General features: G+C 40.2%; 1 protein-coding gene across 4 annotated transcripts in view; it reads right to left on the reverse strand.

The window, feature by feature from the left end:
* Nucleotides 1–17015, reverse strand: part of Jaml (junction adhesion molecule like) — a 27555-nt gene extending 10540 nt beyond the window's left edge. The window contains exons 1-7 of one of the 4 annotated variants that reach the window (XR_013437925.1): nt 16844–17015; nt 12969–13079; nt 11908–11970; nt 9419–9573; nt 7687–7912; nt 2877–2989; nt 30–264 (exon numbers count right to left, since the gene is read on the reverse strand). Coding sequence is in view for 3 of the 4 variants with exons in the window: in XM_005328415.5 (XP_005328472.2) it covers nt 30–264; nt 2877–2989; nt 7687–7912; nt 9419–9573; nt 11908–11950 (772 nt within the window). In the remaining variant the exon portion in view is untranslated. Of the gene's footprint in view, nt 1–29; nt 265–2876; nt 2990–7686; nt 7913–9418; nt 9574–11907; nt 11971–12968; nt 13080–16359; nt 16468–16843 lie in introns of those variants that run through there. The other 3 variants (XM_005328415.5, XM_078047076.1, XM_078047077.1) reach the window with 3 other exon arrangements.
* Nucleotides 17016–17699: the final 684 nt, after the last annotated feature.

Genomic DNA, 17699 nt, shown 5'->3' on the forward strand with positions numbered 1-17699 from the left:
TCAGCCCTCTCCAATCAAATGTTAGATACTTTGAGACTTTTCCGTAGTCACATGCAGCACAAGAGTTTTCCTGAACAGCAGGTTCCCCAGGTGGATACTGCAGTTGTAGATTCCTCCGTCAGACTCTTTCACTCTTTGGAGCATGATGGAACCATCGTTGTGGGAAATGTCTCCCACCAGGTTTACACGGTTCTGGTAGCCACCCTGATAAGGGAAGTATCTCTCAGGAAAGTGGAATTTGAGGTCATAGTGTAAGACGATTTCCTGGAAGGGAAAGGCAAAAGCATGAGCTTTGGAGGACTGGCAGCAAGGGGATGTGGGGAAGCCGGGAGGGAGGACGATCTCAGGCCTCAGAAAGTGTTAGGTAACTCAAGGTTGGGCACACACAGGTGCATATTAGTGTTATGCAACAAAGTTGTGTGCACACATGTGTGTATATGTGCTAGATAACAGCAATTCAAGTGCACACACATAAGTATCTATGTGCTTATGAAGAGCATCATGAAATCATGCATGCTGTTTCCTCAGAAGAGAAGGTTTTTTGTTTTTTTTTTTAAAGTGGGAATAAAGGGCTTTTGTTTTGCACTTCTCCAGTTTAAAAAAAAAAAAAAGTAAGAGCACATGTTCCTTTTTTTTTTTTTCTTAGTACCGGGGATTAAATCCAGGGGAACTTAATCCCTGAGCCATATACCCAGGCCATTTTATATTTCATTTTGAGACAGGGTCTTGCTAAGTTGCTTAGAGTCTTGCTAAGTTGCTGAAGCTGGCTTTGAACTTGAAATCCTGTTGCCTCAGCCTCCTGAACCCTGCTGGGATCACAGGCCTGCACCAACACGCCCAGTTACATGTTCACTTTTTTGGCATTTCCAGTTGGATTTCCAATAGGTACCTGAAACATTTAAAACTGAACTCCTAATTGTTCCCCTAAGCCAGTTCCTTCAGTCCATCACACTGGTAAACAGCCATGGCCATGGCTTCTTCCAGAGGCTCAGGCTAAAAATTAAGGTCATCCTTAATTTCTTCTCTTTCTTGGAGAATTTGCATCTAACTTCTCAGAAACTCTGATCACCTCTACCTTCAGGATACATTCTGACCCCAGCCACTTTTCACCTCCTGCTGTCCAAGCCTCCTTTGCATCTCTTACACAGGTTCCCACAGGACTTTCTTACTGGCCTCTCTGCGTATTCTTCACTACAATCTATTCTCAGTAGTTGAGCCTTTAAAAACCTAAGTTACATCTTTCACTTCTCTGCTCAAAACCTTCCCATGGCCCTTCATTTCTACTTAAAGTAAAAAGCCCTTCACAAACTGACGGTCCCATTTTCCTCTTGGGTTTCATCTTCTACTTTCTCTTCCTCCATCAGCTCCTTGCTGCTCCTTGAGTCCTGGTCTTAGAGCCTTTCACTGCCACTCCCGATGACTGAGACGCTTCCTCCAGACATACTCGTGGTTCACCCACCCCCACTGCCTTCAGACTACTGCTTAAGTGTCACACATATAAAATAACCACAAAACTCGGCTTAATGGTTCTCTATAGCACTAACTATTACTCAATGTTATTTATTCTTTGCCATTTTATTATCTCCCCATTATCTTGATTGCAAGTCCTGCATCAGGACAGGGGCTTTGAGTGTTTATCACACAGTAAATGCTTAAAAAATATTTAAGCAAAGGAGTGTTAGAATTTTTTTTATAAAGGTATGTAAATTTCTTTAAGCTTTTAAGAAAAGGTATTGGGCATACAGACACAAACACATATGGAGAGATCTGGCCCTTAAACCTCCCATCTCCTTCTGCGGCGAATCATTTGATGGACAACATTTAAATGCATAATAAAGTCATCCCAGTGCAATGACACACACTTATAATCCCCGCAGCTCAGGAGGCAGAGAAAGAAAGGATCTCAAGTTCAAAGCCAGGCTTAGCAACTCAGCAAGAGGCCCTATCTTTAAATAAAATATTAAAAAGGGCTAGGGATGTGGCTCAGTGGTTAAACCCCTGGGGGTTCAATCCCTGGTACAAAAAAAGAAAAAAATGCATGACATGTAATTCCCCCTACTCCATAATGCTATCCTTTCTGACCCACTCAATCATCATATAGGAATCAAGGGAGTGCAAATTATCTTGCTAGAGGGATGACTACCATATGTTTTAATTTATAAAAGTAAAAGCCTTTATAAACCTTGTACCTTAACTTTTATTAATAATAAGTTACCCAGAATGCCCCTCACACACAGCGTCATCCATAAATACATCACCACATATCATGGTGAAGATCTACTAGTCTAGTGAACTAACTTGCTGTTTATGGCTTTACAGAGTTCCCATGAAATGACCCTCACCCAGCCCCCAGGATCCACCAATCCCAACACTTGAAAAAAAAAAAAAAGGAAAATTCCCTCTATCACATAAAGGGAACAATGGAACACAAACCAAAACTCACAAAACAATCCCAATAAGAATAAGAAAGTAATCAAATTCTTATATTTATTCCATAGCTTTCCTGGCTAGGCAAGAGAAATCATCCCTTTCATTCTCCCATGAACTCTACAAAGAGAAGAAGGAAACCAAGATGCCTTGGCTAAGTCATGTGCAAAATGCTTTACATCTATGTACTCACGCCAGTGTCTTAACAACCTTAAAAGTTAAACATCATCCTCATTATCTTCTTCTCCATTAGTGTCACATTTCCCACTAGGAAGCCAAAGCTGCCCAGCCAAGCAGCTGAATTAGGAGTCTATGTTCAACAAGCTCTAAAGCCCAAGCTCTTGTAATGCCATCCACCTCATGCATCTGACAACTGACTGTCCCTCTCCCAGCTCTGTCCTGCCACCAGCCACAGGCTTCTACTACATGGTGATGCTTCCTCCTCCTACCTTGGTATGTTCTCCTGAAGAAAACATCCAGTCTACCTGGGTCAGGCGTTTCTTTTCTGTGCTGTGGAAAATACATCTCATCAGAGCTGAATCACCCACATGGACCGTGACCTCTGGGGATAAAACAGTAAATCAAGTTAGGCTCAAAATATAATTTGTAGAAGTAAAAGAATTTCTAGAGAATGTTAGCCAAAGACCCTCAACAGCAAAAATCACTGTCACCGCCAAACACTGTACATATTCCCTCCATAGATAATCCAGATGATTCCATGTGGTCAAAGTAACAGAGGCCCTTCACTCAAACCAACATGGCATCCCCAAGAGTAAGAAATACCCTCTAACTGCCTATAAATGGCAGGTCTGAGGTTTCTGCTGTCTTCATATTGCAATAAATTCTTTCTGGTACCCTTTAATTCCTTTCTCTTTCCTTCTTTTCAGAATTCCTCCCACGAATTCTAACTTCACATCAAGTCTGTACTAAAGGATGTACGGAAAATCTTGAAGTCCCACTTTCTGTTCATCGACTTAAGATACCTACATCTCCTTAGCATAAACAGGAAGTGGAAAGTTATAAAACCTTCATTCTTATTTAACCCACTGGTTCTCCGAGCTTTAAAAAATGAATCAAGGGTAATTTTATTCAAATTCTTTTATTCTTTTACAAATTGTCTTAGGATTTGCTTAGGACCTAGTTCTGGTTTCAGTATAGGTCACCAAACTTTTGCAAAGTAGGACAAGACAGTAGACAGTTTTCCCCTAGACTCTTCATTCTATTCCAACCCTGCCCTCCCCTACCCCTACCTTCTCCACTTGACCCCTCTCTACTGCTTCTCACTTTCCTACTCCTGGGCTCTTTCTGCTGCCTATTTTTATGAGCAGCTGACCCTACCATATGTTCATTGTGAGTCATTTCAAGAGGTCCCTGAAAAGAAAACAAGTAGACACATGTTTCTGATTTTTCCAAATGCCCTATACAAATCAATCACAAAGTTGATTACGAATTGATTAAGGATGATTGGATAAAGAAAATGTGGTATATATACTCAATGGAATATTACTCAGATTTAAAGAAGAGAGAAATTTATGGCATTTGTCAGTAAATGGATAGAATTGGAGAATACCATACTAAGTTAAATAAGCCAATCCTCCAAAACTAAAGGCTCAATGTTTTCTCTAATATGTGGATGCTAATTCACAATAAGGCGGGGGGTCACTAGAGAAGATTAGCATTACTTTAGATTAGGTAGAGGAAAGAGAAGAGAGGGGAGGGGAGGGGATCTAGGGATAGAAAAGATAGACAATGAAAGACATTATTACTTTAAGAATATATGTGATTTCATGACCAATATAATTCTACAACATGTACACTCAGAAAAATGAGAAATTATATCCCATCTATGTATGATATATCAAAGTGCATAAATGCATTCTACTGTCATGAATAACTAATTAAAACAAATTAAATTTTTTTTTAAAAAAAGAATTGATTAAGGGCATATAGGGAGACACAAGCTTAGGTCTTATCTAGAGAGAGTTTCTTCAAAGGACCATTGAGAAAAGCCCATGAGTGCATAGCCCACTTTTCATCTAAACCCTTTCCTTGGGAGAACATGAACATCCTGCCCAGCAGGAGATGTGCACAATGGGAGGAAAGCAAAAGAAAATATTATGAATTCTAAATTCAATAGAGGGAATTATTTTGAAAGCAATCAAAATTGATTCCCAAAAATACCAGTAGGGAAGGTGCCTCCCTCTGAATTTATCAGCACATTAAGAGCTGAACTATCTTTTTAAATAATATTAACTGAACATTCTAAGTCTTTTTAATGCACCAAGCACATGCTAGACACTTTATACCTAGTCTATCAGTTAGTCATACAGTATTTTTAGACGTCTATATCACTTCCCATTTTGCAGAAGAGCAAAGTGAAAGAGCCCAAAGCCACACGGCCAGTAAAGGATAGAACCAGCACTCAAATCCAGGCTCAATAAGTAAAAACAAACTCTTTGTTCTTTCACTCACAGACTGTACCATCTCACACAAGTAGAAGGGTGGCTGATTCTAGAAAATTACAGGAAGTTAATATTATTAATTTTTTATTACTTTTAACCTATCAGTATTTAAAATAACTGAAAAAGTAATAGAATCATTAATAAAAATTATAAACTGAAGGATTACTTTTGCAGAGAAAATTATAGATGACTGTAAAAAGGAGTTTCCACATGGAAAAAGACAACCTCCATAAAGCAAGTTCTTACTGGGACACAGGGAAAAATTGTGAGGGGTTGTATATGGTCCCATTATAATTGGAAGGGAAAGATAAATTCAAGCTGCTTTACCAACTACTGGGGAAATATCTGACTAATGTGGTTCTAGCATGTTTTTAGGGCTTCTTCAACTCTTGAGATTGGCTCCTTTTTAAGCTCCCACTGTATCTCAAAGCGGGAAGAGGCACCCATTTTGAAGGCTATGCTTGTCTAGACAAGTGTTTAGGCATTAAATAATAGCACTAAAGAATGAAGACAGAAAAAGGAAGCATAAAGGTATCCTTGGGGCCTGGTAGGGTAGCACATGCCTGTAATCCCAGAGACTTAGAGGCTGAGTCAGGAGGATTATGAGTTTGCAATCAGCCTGGGAAACTTAGTGAGACCCTGTCTCAAATTTTAAAAAGTGGGGCTGAGGTTGTAGCTCAGTGGTGAGTTTGCCTCTCACCTGTGAGGCCCTGAGTTCAATCCTCAGCATCACATAAAAATAAATAAATAAAAATAAAAATATTGTGTCCATCTACAACTAAAAAAAAAAAATTTAATTTTAAAAATGCTGGGGATGAGGTTCAGTGGTAGAGCACTTGCCTAGCAAGGGCAAGGCTCTGGTTTCAATCACCAGTACCAAAAAAAAAAAAAAAAAAAAAAAAATTAAAGAGAAATACCTTGAGAAATACTAGCATTTGACCTTCCTCCTTTTCTTGAAGAATCATAGCTTTGGAATTAAGAGAAAAATTTCAATGAGAAAAAGTAGGAAACATGAGGGGAGGTGCCAGAGACTACCTTCTATAACTCTTTTTAGAAATCAGGCTCAGAGAGATGTTTAAAGAATTTCATCTTTACACAGATGTTTATTGATTGCTTTCCCTGTACCAGGTGCTATGCCCAGAGCTGGTCACAGATGAATAGAAACAGAGAAGCAGGGAAGATACAAATGAACAGGTGTGGTGGGTGTTCTGAAAGAGGAAGGAAGGCAGGGTGTTCCAGAGGAGCTCATTGGTGGAGCTGAGGAGCTATGGATCTAAGCCAGCAGCAGAGGGAGACCCAGATCTCCCTCCTTACCTAGATAGCAAGCTTCCCTGAGGCCACAGACTATTCCTTCTACACCACACTTGGTAATGAATGCATCTTGTCCTATGACTTTCAAACACTTTTAATTTACATATTTTTGTTTGGAGATCAATACAATAAACTAAATTTTAGAGACATTGACTCTTATTAGTTTGGATATCATTAGTTCATTATAAAAGAGTAAAAATTATTTACATGATGAAAGATTTTAGAATGTTAGTGGAATGGGTAATCATGCATGATGCTGTTCAGTAGTGCTGTTTTCTAGTCTACCTATTTTCCAAGAATGTTGCTCTCGCTAAATAAGAAGGAATCCTTGTTATTTACCACTACTTTGGTGCCTTCATGCTCTTCTGGAGAAGAACTGAAGCTTCAGCTTCCACCCTACTAGTTGACCCTCTCTACCTCTGCTTTAGAGACCAATCCAGCAGCTACTGCTGCTGCTTAAAATACTTGTTCTTGAGACTGTTCTGGAAGCATAATGCCTTCTTTGATTGCAGTCTCAACTGCATTCCTTCCAGCTAATACCTAGTCAGAGAGAAGAAGGAACTTTCTGAATGCCTGTCTTTCCATGACTTGGGTCACCACAGATCACAATCTTACTTTAAAGATACAGAATTCTTTCTTCAAACAAAATCTGACCTGGCAGCTCAATAAACAAAACAGGAAAAGGAAAAGGACTTTGGTTGCAATGGAGGTAGAAGCTGGGGTCCTACTTGAGTAGGTTTTCTACCAACCCATGCCCCTCAGATAGCACCCTCTGTGCTATCAGTTCCTTGGAGCTTAAGGCATCTACAAAGGAACAGTTTAAAAAAAAAAAACACTGATCTACTGAAGCCACTTCCTCCATTTATGAGTGGGAAAATGAGATGTTAAAAATTTAGAGAAGGGGCTGGGGAGATAGCTCAGTGGTAAAGTGCCTGCCTAGCACGCATGAGGTCCTGAGTTCAATCCCCATCACCACATAAAAAATAAACAACAACAATAAAAAAAAAGATATTTAAAAAAGTACAACTTAATAATTAAAAAAAAATTTAGAGAAATCTATTCAATTCTTTTATAACCTACAGGACACCTAACATAGGTAGCTATAAAATATGGATTGGCATCGAAGTGGTTAATTGATAGATAGGAAATGTCAAGGAAAAGTGAAAGGAACATGGACTTTGTTGTCAGAAGCACCAGGGCTTAAGTACAGCTTATGTCATTTAATAAATGTGTCCTTAGGCAAGTCACTTAATTTCTCTAAGCCTCAGTTACCACATGTAAAATGGAAAAAATAATAAACATTTCACGGGACTTTTGTGAGGAAGAATATGTTTAAAGTATAATTATTATGATTTTTATTTAATAAAATAATTATCATTTATTCAAGACTCACTTGGTGGTAACTACTTAGCCAAAGGCTGGCATTTGCTCCATGAAATCAGTACCCTTGCCCCTTGTCCTCAGCCTCATCTAAGCATCCCCATACCTTTGGGCTCCTCTGGTAGCACATGCAGCACCACTTTGCTTTTTAACACCTTGCTCTCGCTTTCAAGGCGGATTTCACAGGTGTAGGTTCCCTGGTCAGCCTCTTGCACATCTTGGAGCAGCAGAGAACCATCTTTTTGTAGGAGGTCTCCTGCCAAAAACACACGGTTCCGGAAGCGCCCCACAGGCACACTGAGGTTGCCATAATAGTATAGCACATATTCATCCTGGAGGGCAACACAGACAGTGTTAGAGAAAATCCAAAGAGGAACTAGACCTAGGAGTCTGTAGTCAAAAGACTCCGTTATGGGAAGGTGGCATAGTTATCATCATCATACATGAATAAAGTGTTCTTTGTAGCCAATCAATGGTAATAATATGCCAGGCAACATCCTAGCTTACACAAGCTCTGTGGCTCATTTTCCACAAAGGCAAAGGGAAATACAGTGCACACATTTTTATTTTTTACAGCTAAAGGAATCAATGCTAAAACGACTCTGAAGATCACTCTGGAGATTCAAACTCACAACTCTTTTTGGCAGTGAAGGGAGCTATCAGGGATTAAACTCAGAGGCACTCAACCACTGAGCCACATCCCTAGCCCTATTTTGAATTCCATTTGTATTCTATCTAGAGACAGGGTCTCACTGAGTTGCTTAGGGCTTTACTGTTGCTGAGACTGGCTTTGAACTCGCAATCCTTGTGCCTCAGTGTCCCAAGCTGCTCAAATTCACAACTTTTGAAAAACACTTCTCATTTCACCCTGTTTTCTGAAGGCCCCCAGATTTCATAGCATTTAACTGCATGATGTAATCCCTCTGGTGTTGTGGGCTGGAGTTCCCAAAATGCTGGCTGCCTTTCCTCCCATTTCTGCCCTCCTCTAACACAAAAGGAGTTATGAGTAGGAAATGGTTACAAGCTAAGAGGGGGAAACCCTGGAAGATCCTTATTTCTATTTACACCATAGCTATAGCCCTCTCATGATAATAAATAGTAATAAAAATTTGAGTGAGAGTAGCATTGCAGGGGTAACAAAGAATGTGCTCTGAGTTGCAAAAATTATTTTATTTGCAAACATTGGGACTTTATTATTAATAGCAAACTAGCTGGGATGTATTTCACAAATGATCCTTACATCCAAGTAGCTCCACAGAATCTCTGATGAAGCTTAATACTATTTCCTAATCCAAAGAGCTCCATGAGAGACCCTCACCCAGCCAGGTGCAGTTGCTAATCCTAGTACTTCAAGCAGCAGTAGAATGCTGAAAGAGTGTGCCCCCACCCCCACCCACACACATACCCAAAGATAAATGTGACAACATCCTCATGCCTAGCTCAGAGGTCTTTTGTCTAAGCCACAGGAATTATCCATGTCACCCACCTTTACGGCTCTACAAAGGCACAGAAGAAGGAAACTAAAAGAACTTCACATGCATGTCTCCAATTAGCCCCTCAACTACGTGAAAGTTAAGCATTGCCATTATCATAACTACCTTCCTCAACACAGATCAGGAAATTGAAGCTTAGCAGGGCTGGGTAATCTGCCTCACTGATTGCACAGCCAAGTGGCCAAGCTAGGAGGAATCCCAGTTAGGACACCTCCAAAGCCCAAGCTCTTGCAACAACACCATCTCATGGTACTTGATGAGTGATTCTCTCTCCCTCCTGCAGTACCATCCTGACAACCACAGATGTGGGGCTTCTAGGATATAGTGAGGTGCGCTCTTCATTACCTCAGCATGCTTTCCAGGTGACAGCATCCAGTCTACTTTGGTCACATGTTTCCCTTCTAGGTTCTGGAAAACACATCCCATCAGAGCTGAATCACCCACATGGACTGTGAGTTCAGGGGGGGAAGCATTAAAGTCATTCAGGCCCAAGGAGCAAGCTATAGAATCAAAGGCAAGAGGATGAATCATTTAGACAAATACCTTTAGTAACAAAAATCAGCATCAGTCACCAAGTACTATCCACCTCCCTTCCCTCGATGACTCAACAGGGACCAAGTGCTCAGAGGCCTCTCACTTGAACCAGCATGGAATCTCTAAAGGTAATTGAGGTATCCTCTAGTTATCTGCATGGCTTAAGTCAGAAGGGTTCCGCAAACTTTGTACTGCAATAAATGCTATCTGGCTCCTTTCCCCTAATTAGGCTCTTGCCCTTTTCTAGAATTCTATCTCCCAACTTTTTAAAAGAAACAAAGGAAACCCTAAAGTCCATCCTTTTGGATCACTAGTCACCCAATTCACTTACCATAAACAGGAAATGGATATTTCTTGTTCTTAAATTTCCTACTAGTTCCCTATCTGAATGGCCAACTCACAGTATTTTGTTTGTTTTCTTCCTCTTTTCCCTTTCTTTAGCTCCTTCACAAAAGTTTACCTCTGCATTTGTCGGCAAATTCTGACTGAGCAGGCCTTTGTAAGTAGGCCAATGTGGAGCACGGCTTTCCCCTTAAATTCCTTTGTGTTTGCCTTTTCCCCACCTTACCCCCTCCAGCTTTGCCATCATCCCTAGCTTTTCCTCTTTGAGGCATTTGCACACGTGGGCTTACACCCACCCATCCACACATATAATCATCTGATGTTACTCAAGGAATTCCAAGAGGTCACTGAAAGAGAAAACCATTTTATGGATATTTCTGTTTCCATAGGACATGCTCCATGCATAGAGACAACAAAATCAAGAGAGACAAATTTAGATGCTGCCCAGTTTATATCAAAGAAGAGCCAAGAGAACGCATATGGGAATGAACAGAAAATGTGCCAGTCTTTTCATCCAAGCTGTTTCCCTGAGAGAAGACAGCTAACTTCCTGCCCAACAGCAGGCTCACACAGTAGGGAGGACAGAAAAGAAAACATGAACTCTAAACCCTTTGGAAAGAGTTATTTTGAAAGAAATCAAAATTAGCTCCAACAACCATTTGGAATTTTCCTGTGAGGATCAGTTGAGCAATTGTACTTGTGGTTAAAGGTACAAGAAGTGAATTTAGTTTAATTCAATATTATGTAGAATTAAGTGAAGGACTACTAGAAAGCAACTGCAGCAACCAAAGCAAAGGGAAACTACTGTCTGGAGATCTGAGAGGTGATCTTAGTAGAGGAGTAGCTGAAGAGAAGGAAATATTCTTAGGGAGGGAAATCTCTCCACACAAAAGTATAAACCCCATGATGCCTTCAAACCACTACATGCAGGGATTGGCTTGGAAATTTACTGGAAAGAAGAGCAAAAGTCTGCAGGTTGCTTCACACATCTCTGTGGAAATATCTAAGAATGCTCTGAGATACTTATAACACTGTTTCTGTGAAAAAAAATTCTCTAACATATACCATTTGTGTGGGGGGGTGTATGTGTACACATGGGCACATACCTATTTGTGCACACTCTGTGTTGCCTAGAACTGGAGCAAAGGTAACCTATTTGTGTTCTTTGCTAAGTCAGTGTTTAGCTCACTGTCCACAATTCAAAAAGTAATAATAGAAAAACAAAAAAGCAATGAGAGCAAAGCACCTAATTCATGTATTTCTTCCTATAGAGTTATAGCCATGGAATAAGAAGAAAGGCAGGGGATAAAAGGGAATTTTAAAAAATTAGCAGTGGAGATGAACAACAGGAAGCAGCCCTGAGCACCTGCCTAAGGTATAGACATGGCCTGAGTCCATTAGCAGGCTTCACAGAAGAAAATGGATCTTAATGGAAAAGGAAGCAGGCTCACTAGTGTGAGGTGCCAAAGAGAGGAACAAGCTTCCAGGCAAAGGAAACCACCATATTGGGAAAAAGCTCAGGCATTTGAGGAACTGCAAGAAGGCTGGTGCTGGCATGGCTACGAGTGAAAACAATGAAAGGGATTCTGGCGTCTCTGGTCATTTCAATTCTGGATCTGAGACTAGCTGTGGTTTTGAAGACAATTTAAAGTGCAGGAAGGCCATAGAGAAACTTTTTTTTTTTTTTTACACACAAGAAGGTCCTAGAATATCCAGGATAAACCGAAGACATTCTGTGACTAATAGAAACAAGAAGTTTCAGTTTCCCAAGAAAGAGCCCACTACCTGCTTCTAAAACAGCTGTTTCAGTAAAACCATGAAGTTTCAGGCTAGGGTTTTCATTTTCCAAAAATCAAAGGGAATTAAAAACTACCAAAAACAAAACAAAAAGCCTTTTAAAAATGCACAAGAGTTATGAGAAATCAAATACCTCCCATGGTTCCTTGGCTTCTACTTACCCAGTAACATTGGGATCAGGACCAGCTGCAGTGGGCAAAACATGCTGCTCTTGACTTTTCAATCTAAAGATAAAAATCAGAAAATTATGTCCAGAGAAGTTTATTAATTTAACAAACAAACAGTGAGTACCTGTGTGGGCAAGTCTCTGAGGCACTGGGGCGCAGCATTGCTCAAGAAAGACATGGTCCCAGCTCATGCAGTTTACATGTGGGGCAGGATGGGCAAAAAAGAAGCAGATGAATGTGCAAATGAGAAACATCAGCTGTTGATAAGGGCTGCAATGAAGCAAAACAGGGTGATGTTTGGAAAGCCACTTGGGGGCTGCTTTAGATTGGCTATAATGAAAGATTAGATAAAAGTTGATGTTCTGGAAAAAAAAATAAAAAGCAAATGATTGCAGGATTGCCCTGGAGATGACAACCCCAAACGTAACACAACTGGCACATTTAACACAAACAAAAAATTACAAGATATACAGCCTGAAATTTTCACCTCCTTCCAACTAAATCAGAACTACTATTTTGAAACATAGTAAGAATATTCAGTGCATGTGGGAGAGGAGATACATAAATAAGGGGAAAGTTTAAACTCACTTAAGGAATTAACCAAATTTAGGACATGAAGCTACAAGAAAGGTCCATGGTGAGGTTTTTTGTTGTTATTTTAAAAGCAGAGCAGTGTGAGTAGAATAAGAACTGGACCACACTGGGCAAAAGTATTTCTCTGTTTATATTATCTCTGTGGTATTGATTTCACTGCACTCACCAGTTCCTACAAAAGGACTCACTGTTCTCTACATAATGCCCCCACATTTTCTCAGCTTAACACAAGAACCCTAATGCCAACAAGTTACAATTCATCCAGTTTGGGGTTCCTATCTACTACTGTGCCTAGTCTCAGCCATAATCCCTGCACACCTAGCCACCTGGCACTGTAGAAATTCCACCTCCAAATCTGTAAAGAGGAGAGGTCTGTTTGTTGCACTAACAACAAGATAGGCCATCTGGCACATAATGGTGGCCATTTTAACTTGTAAAAACCAATTGAAGAGATTCCTTACCTGTATTCTAATCAACAAAATCCTCCACCTGGAGAATCTAGATCCAATTGCTCAAGGAGGTTCTTCCTGCCTTAGGTCCCACTTGATCTTACTGAGCCTTGGCTTCCTCGTCTATAACACAAGGACCAAATATGACAATGTAGATAACAGTGCTTTGAAAAATAGGAAGCATTACCATAGAAGATCCTATTTTTTATAACTCAGGAGTCAGATGGAAAATGATTTGTAGCTTCAGGGAAGATTTGGGTTCTGAACTTCCACCTTTATAAGAATGGCAAATGATGAATCAGAATGAATTGGAAACTTTTCAGTTTGCATCTTGAACCCTCTATAACAATGTTGATAATAATTACTGAGTCAGATATAAAGGAAGTCACACTGAGTTCCCCTAAATAGAAGTACCTCTCATGAAAACACAGTCTCTCTATAGCCACAGCCCTATTCCTGCTCCACACCACCCACCTCATCTCACACCTACATGGATGAGGGTCATAAAAAGAGCAAGTCTTAACTTCAGTTCATCCTAATGGGACATGAAATCTTTGTCACCCTCTGAATGTATCCTTTTCCAAAAAATCAGTTGTGCTCCCTCCTCTGCCCAGCAAATAGCATTCAGCACTAGAACGCCCCCCAACCCGCCCAACAGTGCACCACTTATATGAAAGAGAAATGGTTGATTTTCATGTCTGTCATCAGGTCTATGTATTCTCAAAGACAAGATCATCCATGTCTTGCTTATATTTGGGCCCCATTCCTGAGCTACTACAGCCGTAAAGTGTCTCGCACATAATAGAAGGATGTCTTCACTGCCAATGTGACCATTACATGGAAATCAACTGCAAGGCATCCTACAACCTCATTAGCAACTCTCGGAACCACACCAAACCACTTTCAAATAAATTATTTAAAAGGTGCAAACAATCTGATAAATAGAATATACCGATTTTCAGCCCCAAATACTCAAATACATCATTAGTGTTCTGAGTGAATGAAGAGAAAAGCAAAGATCTTAGTAGAAGAGCACTAAATTAGAGTTTAAAAAGATTATCTTCTAGGCTCAGACCTTCCATTGACTAACTCTTTGATCTTCGGGAAAATCACTCAACTTCCTGAGCAAAATCTTTAACATTAAAGAATCATACTTTTATTTTCCCAGTTAATGAGTGCCACAATGGAAATCAGGAGTTGATATGCAATAAATCAGACAAGGCTATATATCAGATACTATCTGAGCAACAAACATGTTCACCCACTTAATCCTCACAATCTGAGAGATCTAAGAGATAAGAAAACTGAGGCACAGATTGGTGAGGTGACCTACATAAGAACACACAGGAGGTGGCAGAGCCAGGATCCAAACCCAGGCACTCTGGACCTGAGCCGGTACCCTTGTCACACTATACTGCTTTTCCATGTTGGTGAAAGTAATCCGTATGTTAGAGGGAAGTGTCCCTGAACTTAATATGTCAAAACCATACTCCAGCTGGTGTGATGGTACACACCTGTAATCCCAGCAACTCAGAGGACTGAGGCAGGAGGATCATATGTTCAAGGCTAGCCTCAGCAACTTAGCAAGACCTTGTCTCCAAGCGAAAAATAAAAAGGACTGGGGATGTAGCTCAGGGGTAGAGCGCCCCTGGATTCAATCCCTAGTACCGAGAAGTGGGGGGACAGTATTTGTCTGCTCCCCCTGAATAAATCGCTACTGCTCATACCTTCATCCCACTAACTCTTTTAATCTTTCTAATGTCAAGTGAAATGTCATTTTCTCAGTGAAATATCTCCTCAATCGTCCATCCTAAGTCAGATTCCCCAGCTACATGTCTTAATAGTACAATATATCTTTTCAGGGCACATGTCACAACTTCTAATTATTCATTAGCGTGCCTATGTGGTTAAAGTCTTGCTCTCCACAACATTCACCAAGACTACAAGCCCCATGAGGCCAAGAGCTGTGCCTGTGTGCCACTAAACCTCCAGCAGTAGCATGGTGCAAGGTGCAGAGAAGCACTCAGTAACTACTCATCGTACGGGTTCAAGACACCTTGAACAGTAACCAAGAACTCTCCAGTCAAGTACAATTTCCTAGCTAGAAAATGTCCAGACATTCTTTCATATACATTTATTCATTTATATACACACGCACATATATACACACACATAGACACATGTATCATTTCACAATGGAGATGTGTTCTGAGAAATGTGTCACTAGGTGATTTATTTCACCATTGTGAGGAGAATCATAGAATGTACTTATACAAATTGAAATTGCTACAATGCAACTAGGCAGTTTAACCTTATGGGACCACTGTTGTGCATTGTCATTGACTGAAATGTTACTTGACACATGAATATATATCACATACACACATGCACATATATATACCCATACAAATGTATTCTGAATACATATATACCAGAACACCAACATTCTGAAATAAATATACATAATACATATATTTTTAAAATGATTATCTACTCATAAATCTGTTTTTAAAACTCCAACAAAAGCATTCAGAAACAGCTTGATAATAGATACCACTAAACTCTTACCTCTACCCTACTTCCTTCTCTTTCCAGATACTGCTTTACCTTCTGCAGTATAATTCTTGAGATAATTCTGCATAGGAAATTCATATGTTGACCAAAAATTTGGACCTGAACTCATAACTTTTTCACAATATAACTCCTAAATAACATCTCCTATCACTCCTTGGACGGGGTGTGTGTGTGTGTGTGTGTGTGTGTGTGTGTAAAAATATCAGGATCCTTTTCCTATTTCCTAGTGTAGGAAATCATATATTAAATACATGACCAATGTAATTCCACATCATGTACAACCAGAAGAATGGAAGTTGGATTCCATGTATGCCTATCTAAATACATTCTACTGTCATGTATATTAAAAAAAGAACAAATTTAAAAATTGACTTAAAGAAAGAGAAAATATAGTGTAGGAAAATTGTTATCTGTGGCATAATTATGACAGAAAAAAAAACTTTGGAAAAGAGACTTATGACAATGAGATTACCATACAAGATGTGAAAATGACCCCCAAATATTGCAATATTGTTTGACCTAAGTGAGCAACCCACCACTGATCAAGTGACAACTGTACATTCTCCCCTTGCTCACAGCCCACTCTGCCATGATGCTAAGACCCCTCAACTTCCCTGTATGCTCCTGTGTATCTCAACAGGCCTCTTGAGTATTTGTAGGTATACAAGTCCACATAACCACTCTGAGACATGAATCTCTTAAAATATGCCCTTGTTTTCCCCTCTGAGACCACGTAACACAGTCTAGGCTACATCAGCCAGCCTTGTCCTCGAATGGGACCTTGGAAGTCATTATGTACTCCTGCTCCCCCCTTTAGACCACATTATACCTCAACCAGCCTGCATCAATCTTTTCCAAGGTCAGGGCCATGCCAGGTTGTGACAAGTCAGGACAACAGCCTAGCCCTCTTGGGAGGTTTGAATTCCTGCCTTTGAAAGGTTAAGTATTGGCTTGTCTAGAATGGGGAGAAAAAAACAAAATAGCAAGGAAAGAGTCCTGCCAAAAGCTCAAGGACAGCCACTCACAGCCCTGCTCTAAAGCAATTTAACAGTGGAAGCCTTGTCATTTCCCTCTTTGCTTACTCTCTTATTACCCACAAACTCTACCCTTCTTCTCTCTGAGGATCTTAACATAAATTACAGAAACTAAAACTGCACTCAATGGACTACCTTATGGCAGTCCCCCTGCTAAGAACAAGAGTTCTGCAATTGGCTCCACAATGATCCTGAGGTTGCTAGCTTTCCTCTGAGTGAGAACAAGCCTTCTGAGAAAAGTTCCAATAACAGCTCACAAAATACAAAGCAGTATCTTACCCAAAATGAAGATACCCAGGACAAGCAATGCACTTAAATCCTCCACTGCTGCAGGTCCCACACCAGACTGAAGAGACTTCTGCCAACACACTACGTCAAGCTCTAAGCACATCACAGCAAATGTGCATGCATGCATACATGTCCCGGGGTGGCTGCAGAGACAAACAGGAACCTCCAAATCAAGGTTCTTGTTTCAGTCATCTGGCCCATTATCCACTTTTAATTTGTATTTTCATTCTAAAAAAACATTCTTAATTCAACTTACTGAGGTGGGCCTCACATCCCAGATCTCTGCAGGTGTCATCTCCCCTTCCACATTACAAACTTTCTGAGGGTAGGATCTTGAGTGGCATCAGATAAACTTGCTGAGAAAGAAATCAGTTTCATGAAAACAAAATACAATAAAGATTGACACAAAACATCTGACTGAGCCAGGCACACCTGACATTACAGTAGCCTGGGAGGCTGAGGCAGGAGGATCATGAGTTCAAAGCTAGCCTCAGCAACTTACCAAGTTCCTAAGCAAGTTAGACCCTGTCTCAAAATAAAATATAAAAAGGGCCAGGAATGTGGCTAGTTAAGCACTCCTGGGTTCAATTCCTGGTACAAAAAAAAATCTGTTTTAAGATATAGCAACCTCTCATTTTTTCTCTCAATACAGAGGTGCCACATAGCCAGTCAATTATCCCATTCCTGCTCAGTCCTCCAACTCACCATCTAGCCATGTAGATTTCCTGTGACGGTGAGTTATCAGCATTTCCAGCATACAGACTGTCAGTTATTCTTCCAGAGAACCACTTGGGTGACTTGGACATCCCAGATAAGAAGTCAAGTTTTCTTCAGTGTGAGGGCTCTC

The sequence above is a fragment of the Ictidomys tridecemlineatus genome, chromosome 4 (genome assembly GCF_052094955.1).
Source record: "Ictidomys tridecemlineatus isolate mIctTri1 chromosome 4, mIctTri1.hap1, whole genome shotgun sequence".
Lineage (NCBI taxonomy): Eukaryota > Metazoa > Chordata > Mammalia > Rodentia > Sciuridae > Ictidomys > Ictidomys tridecemlineatus.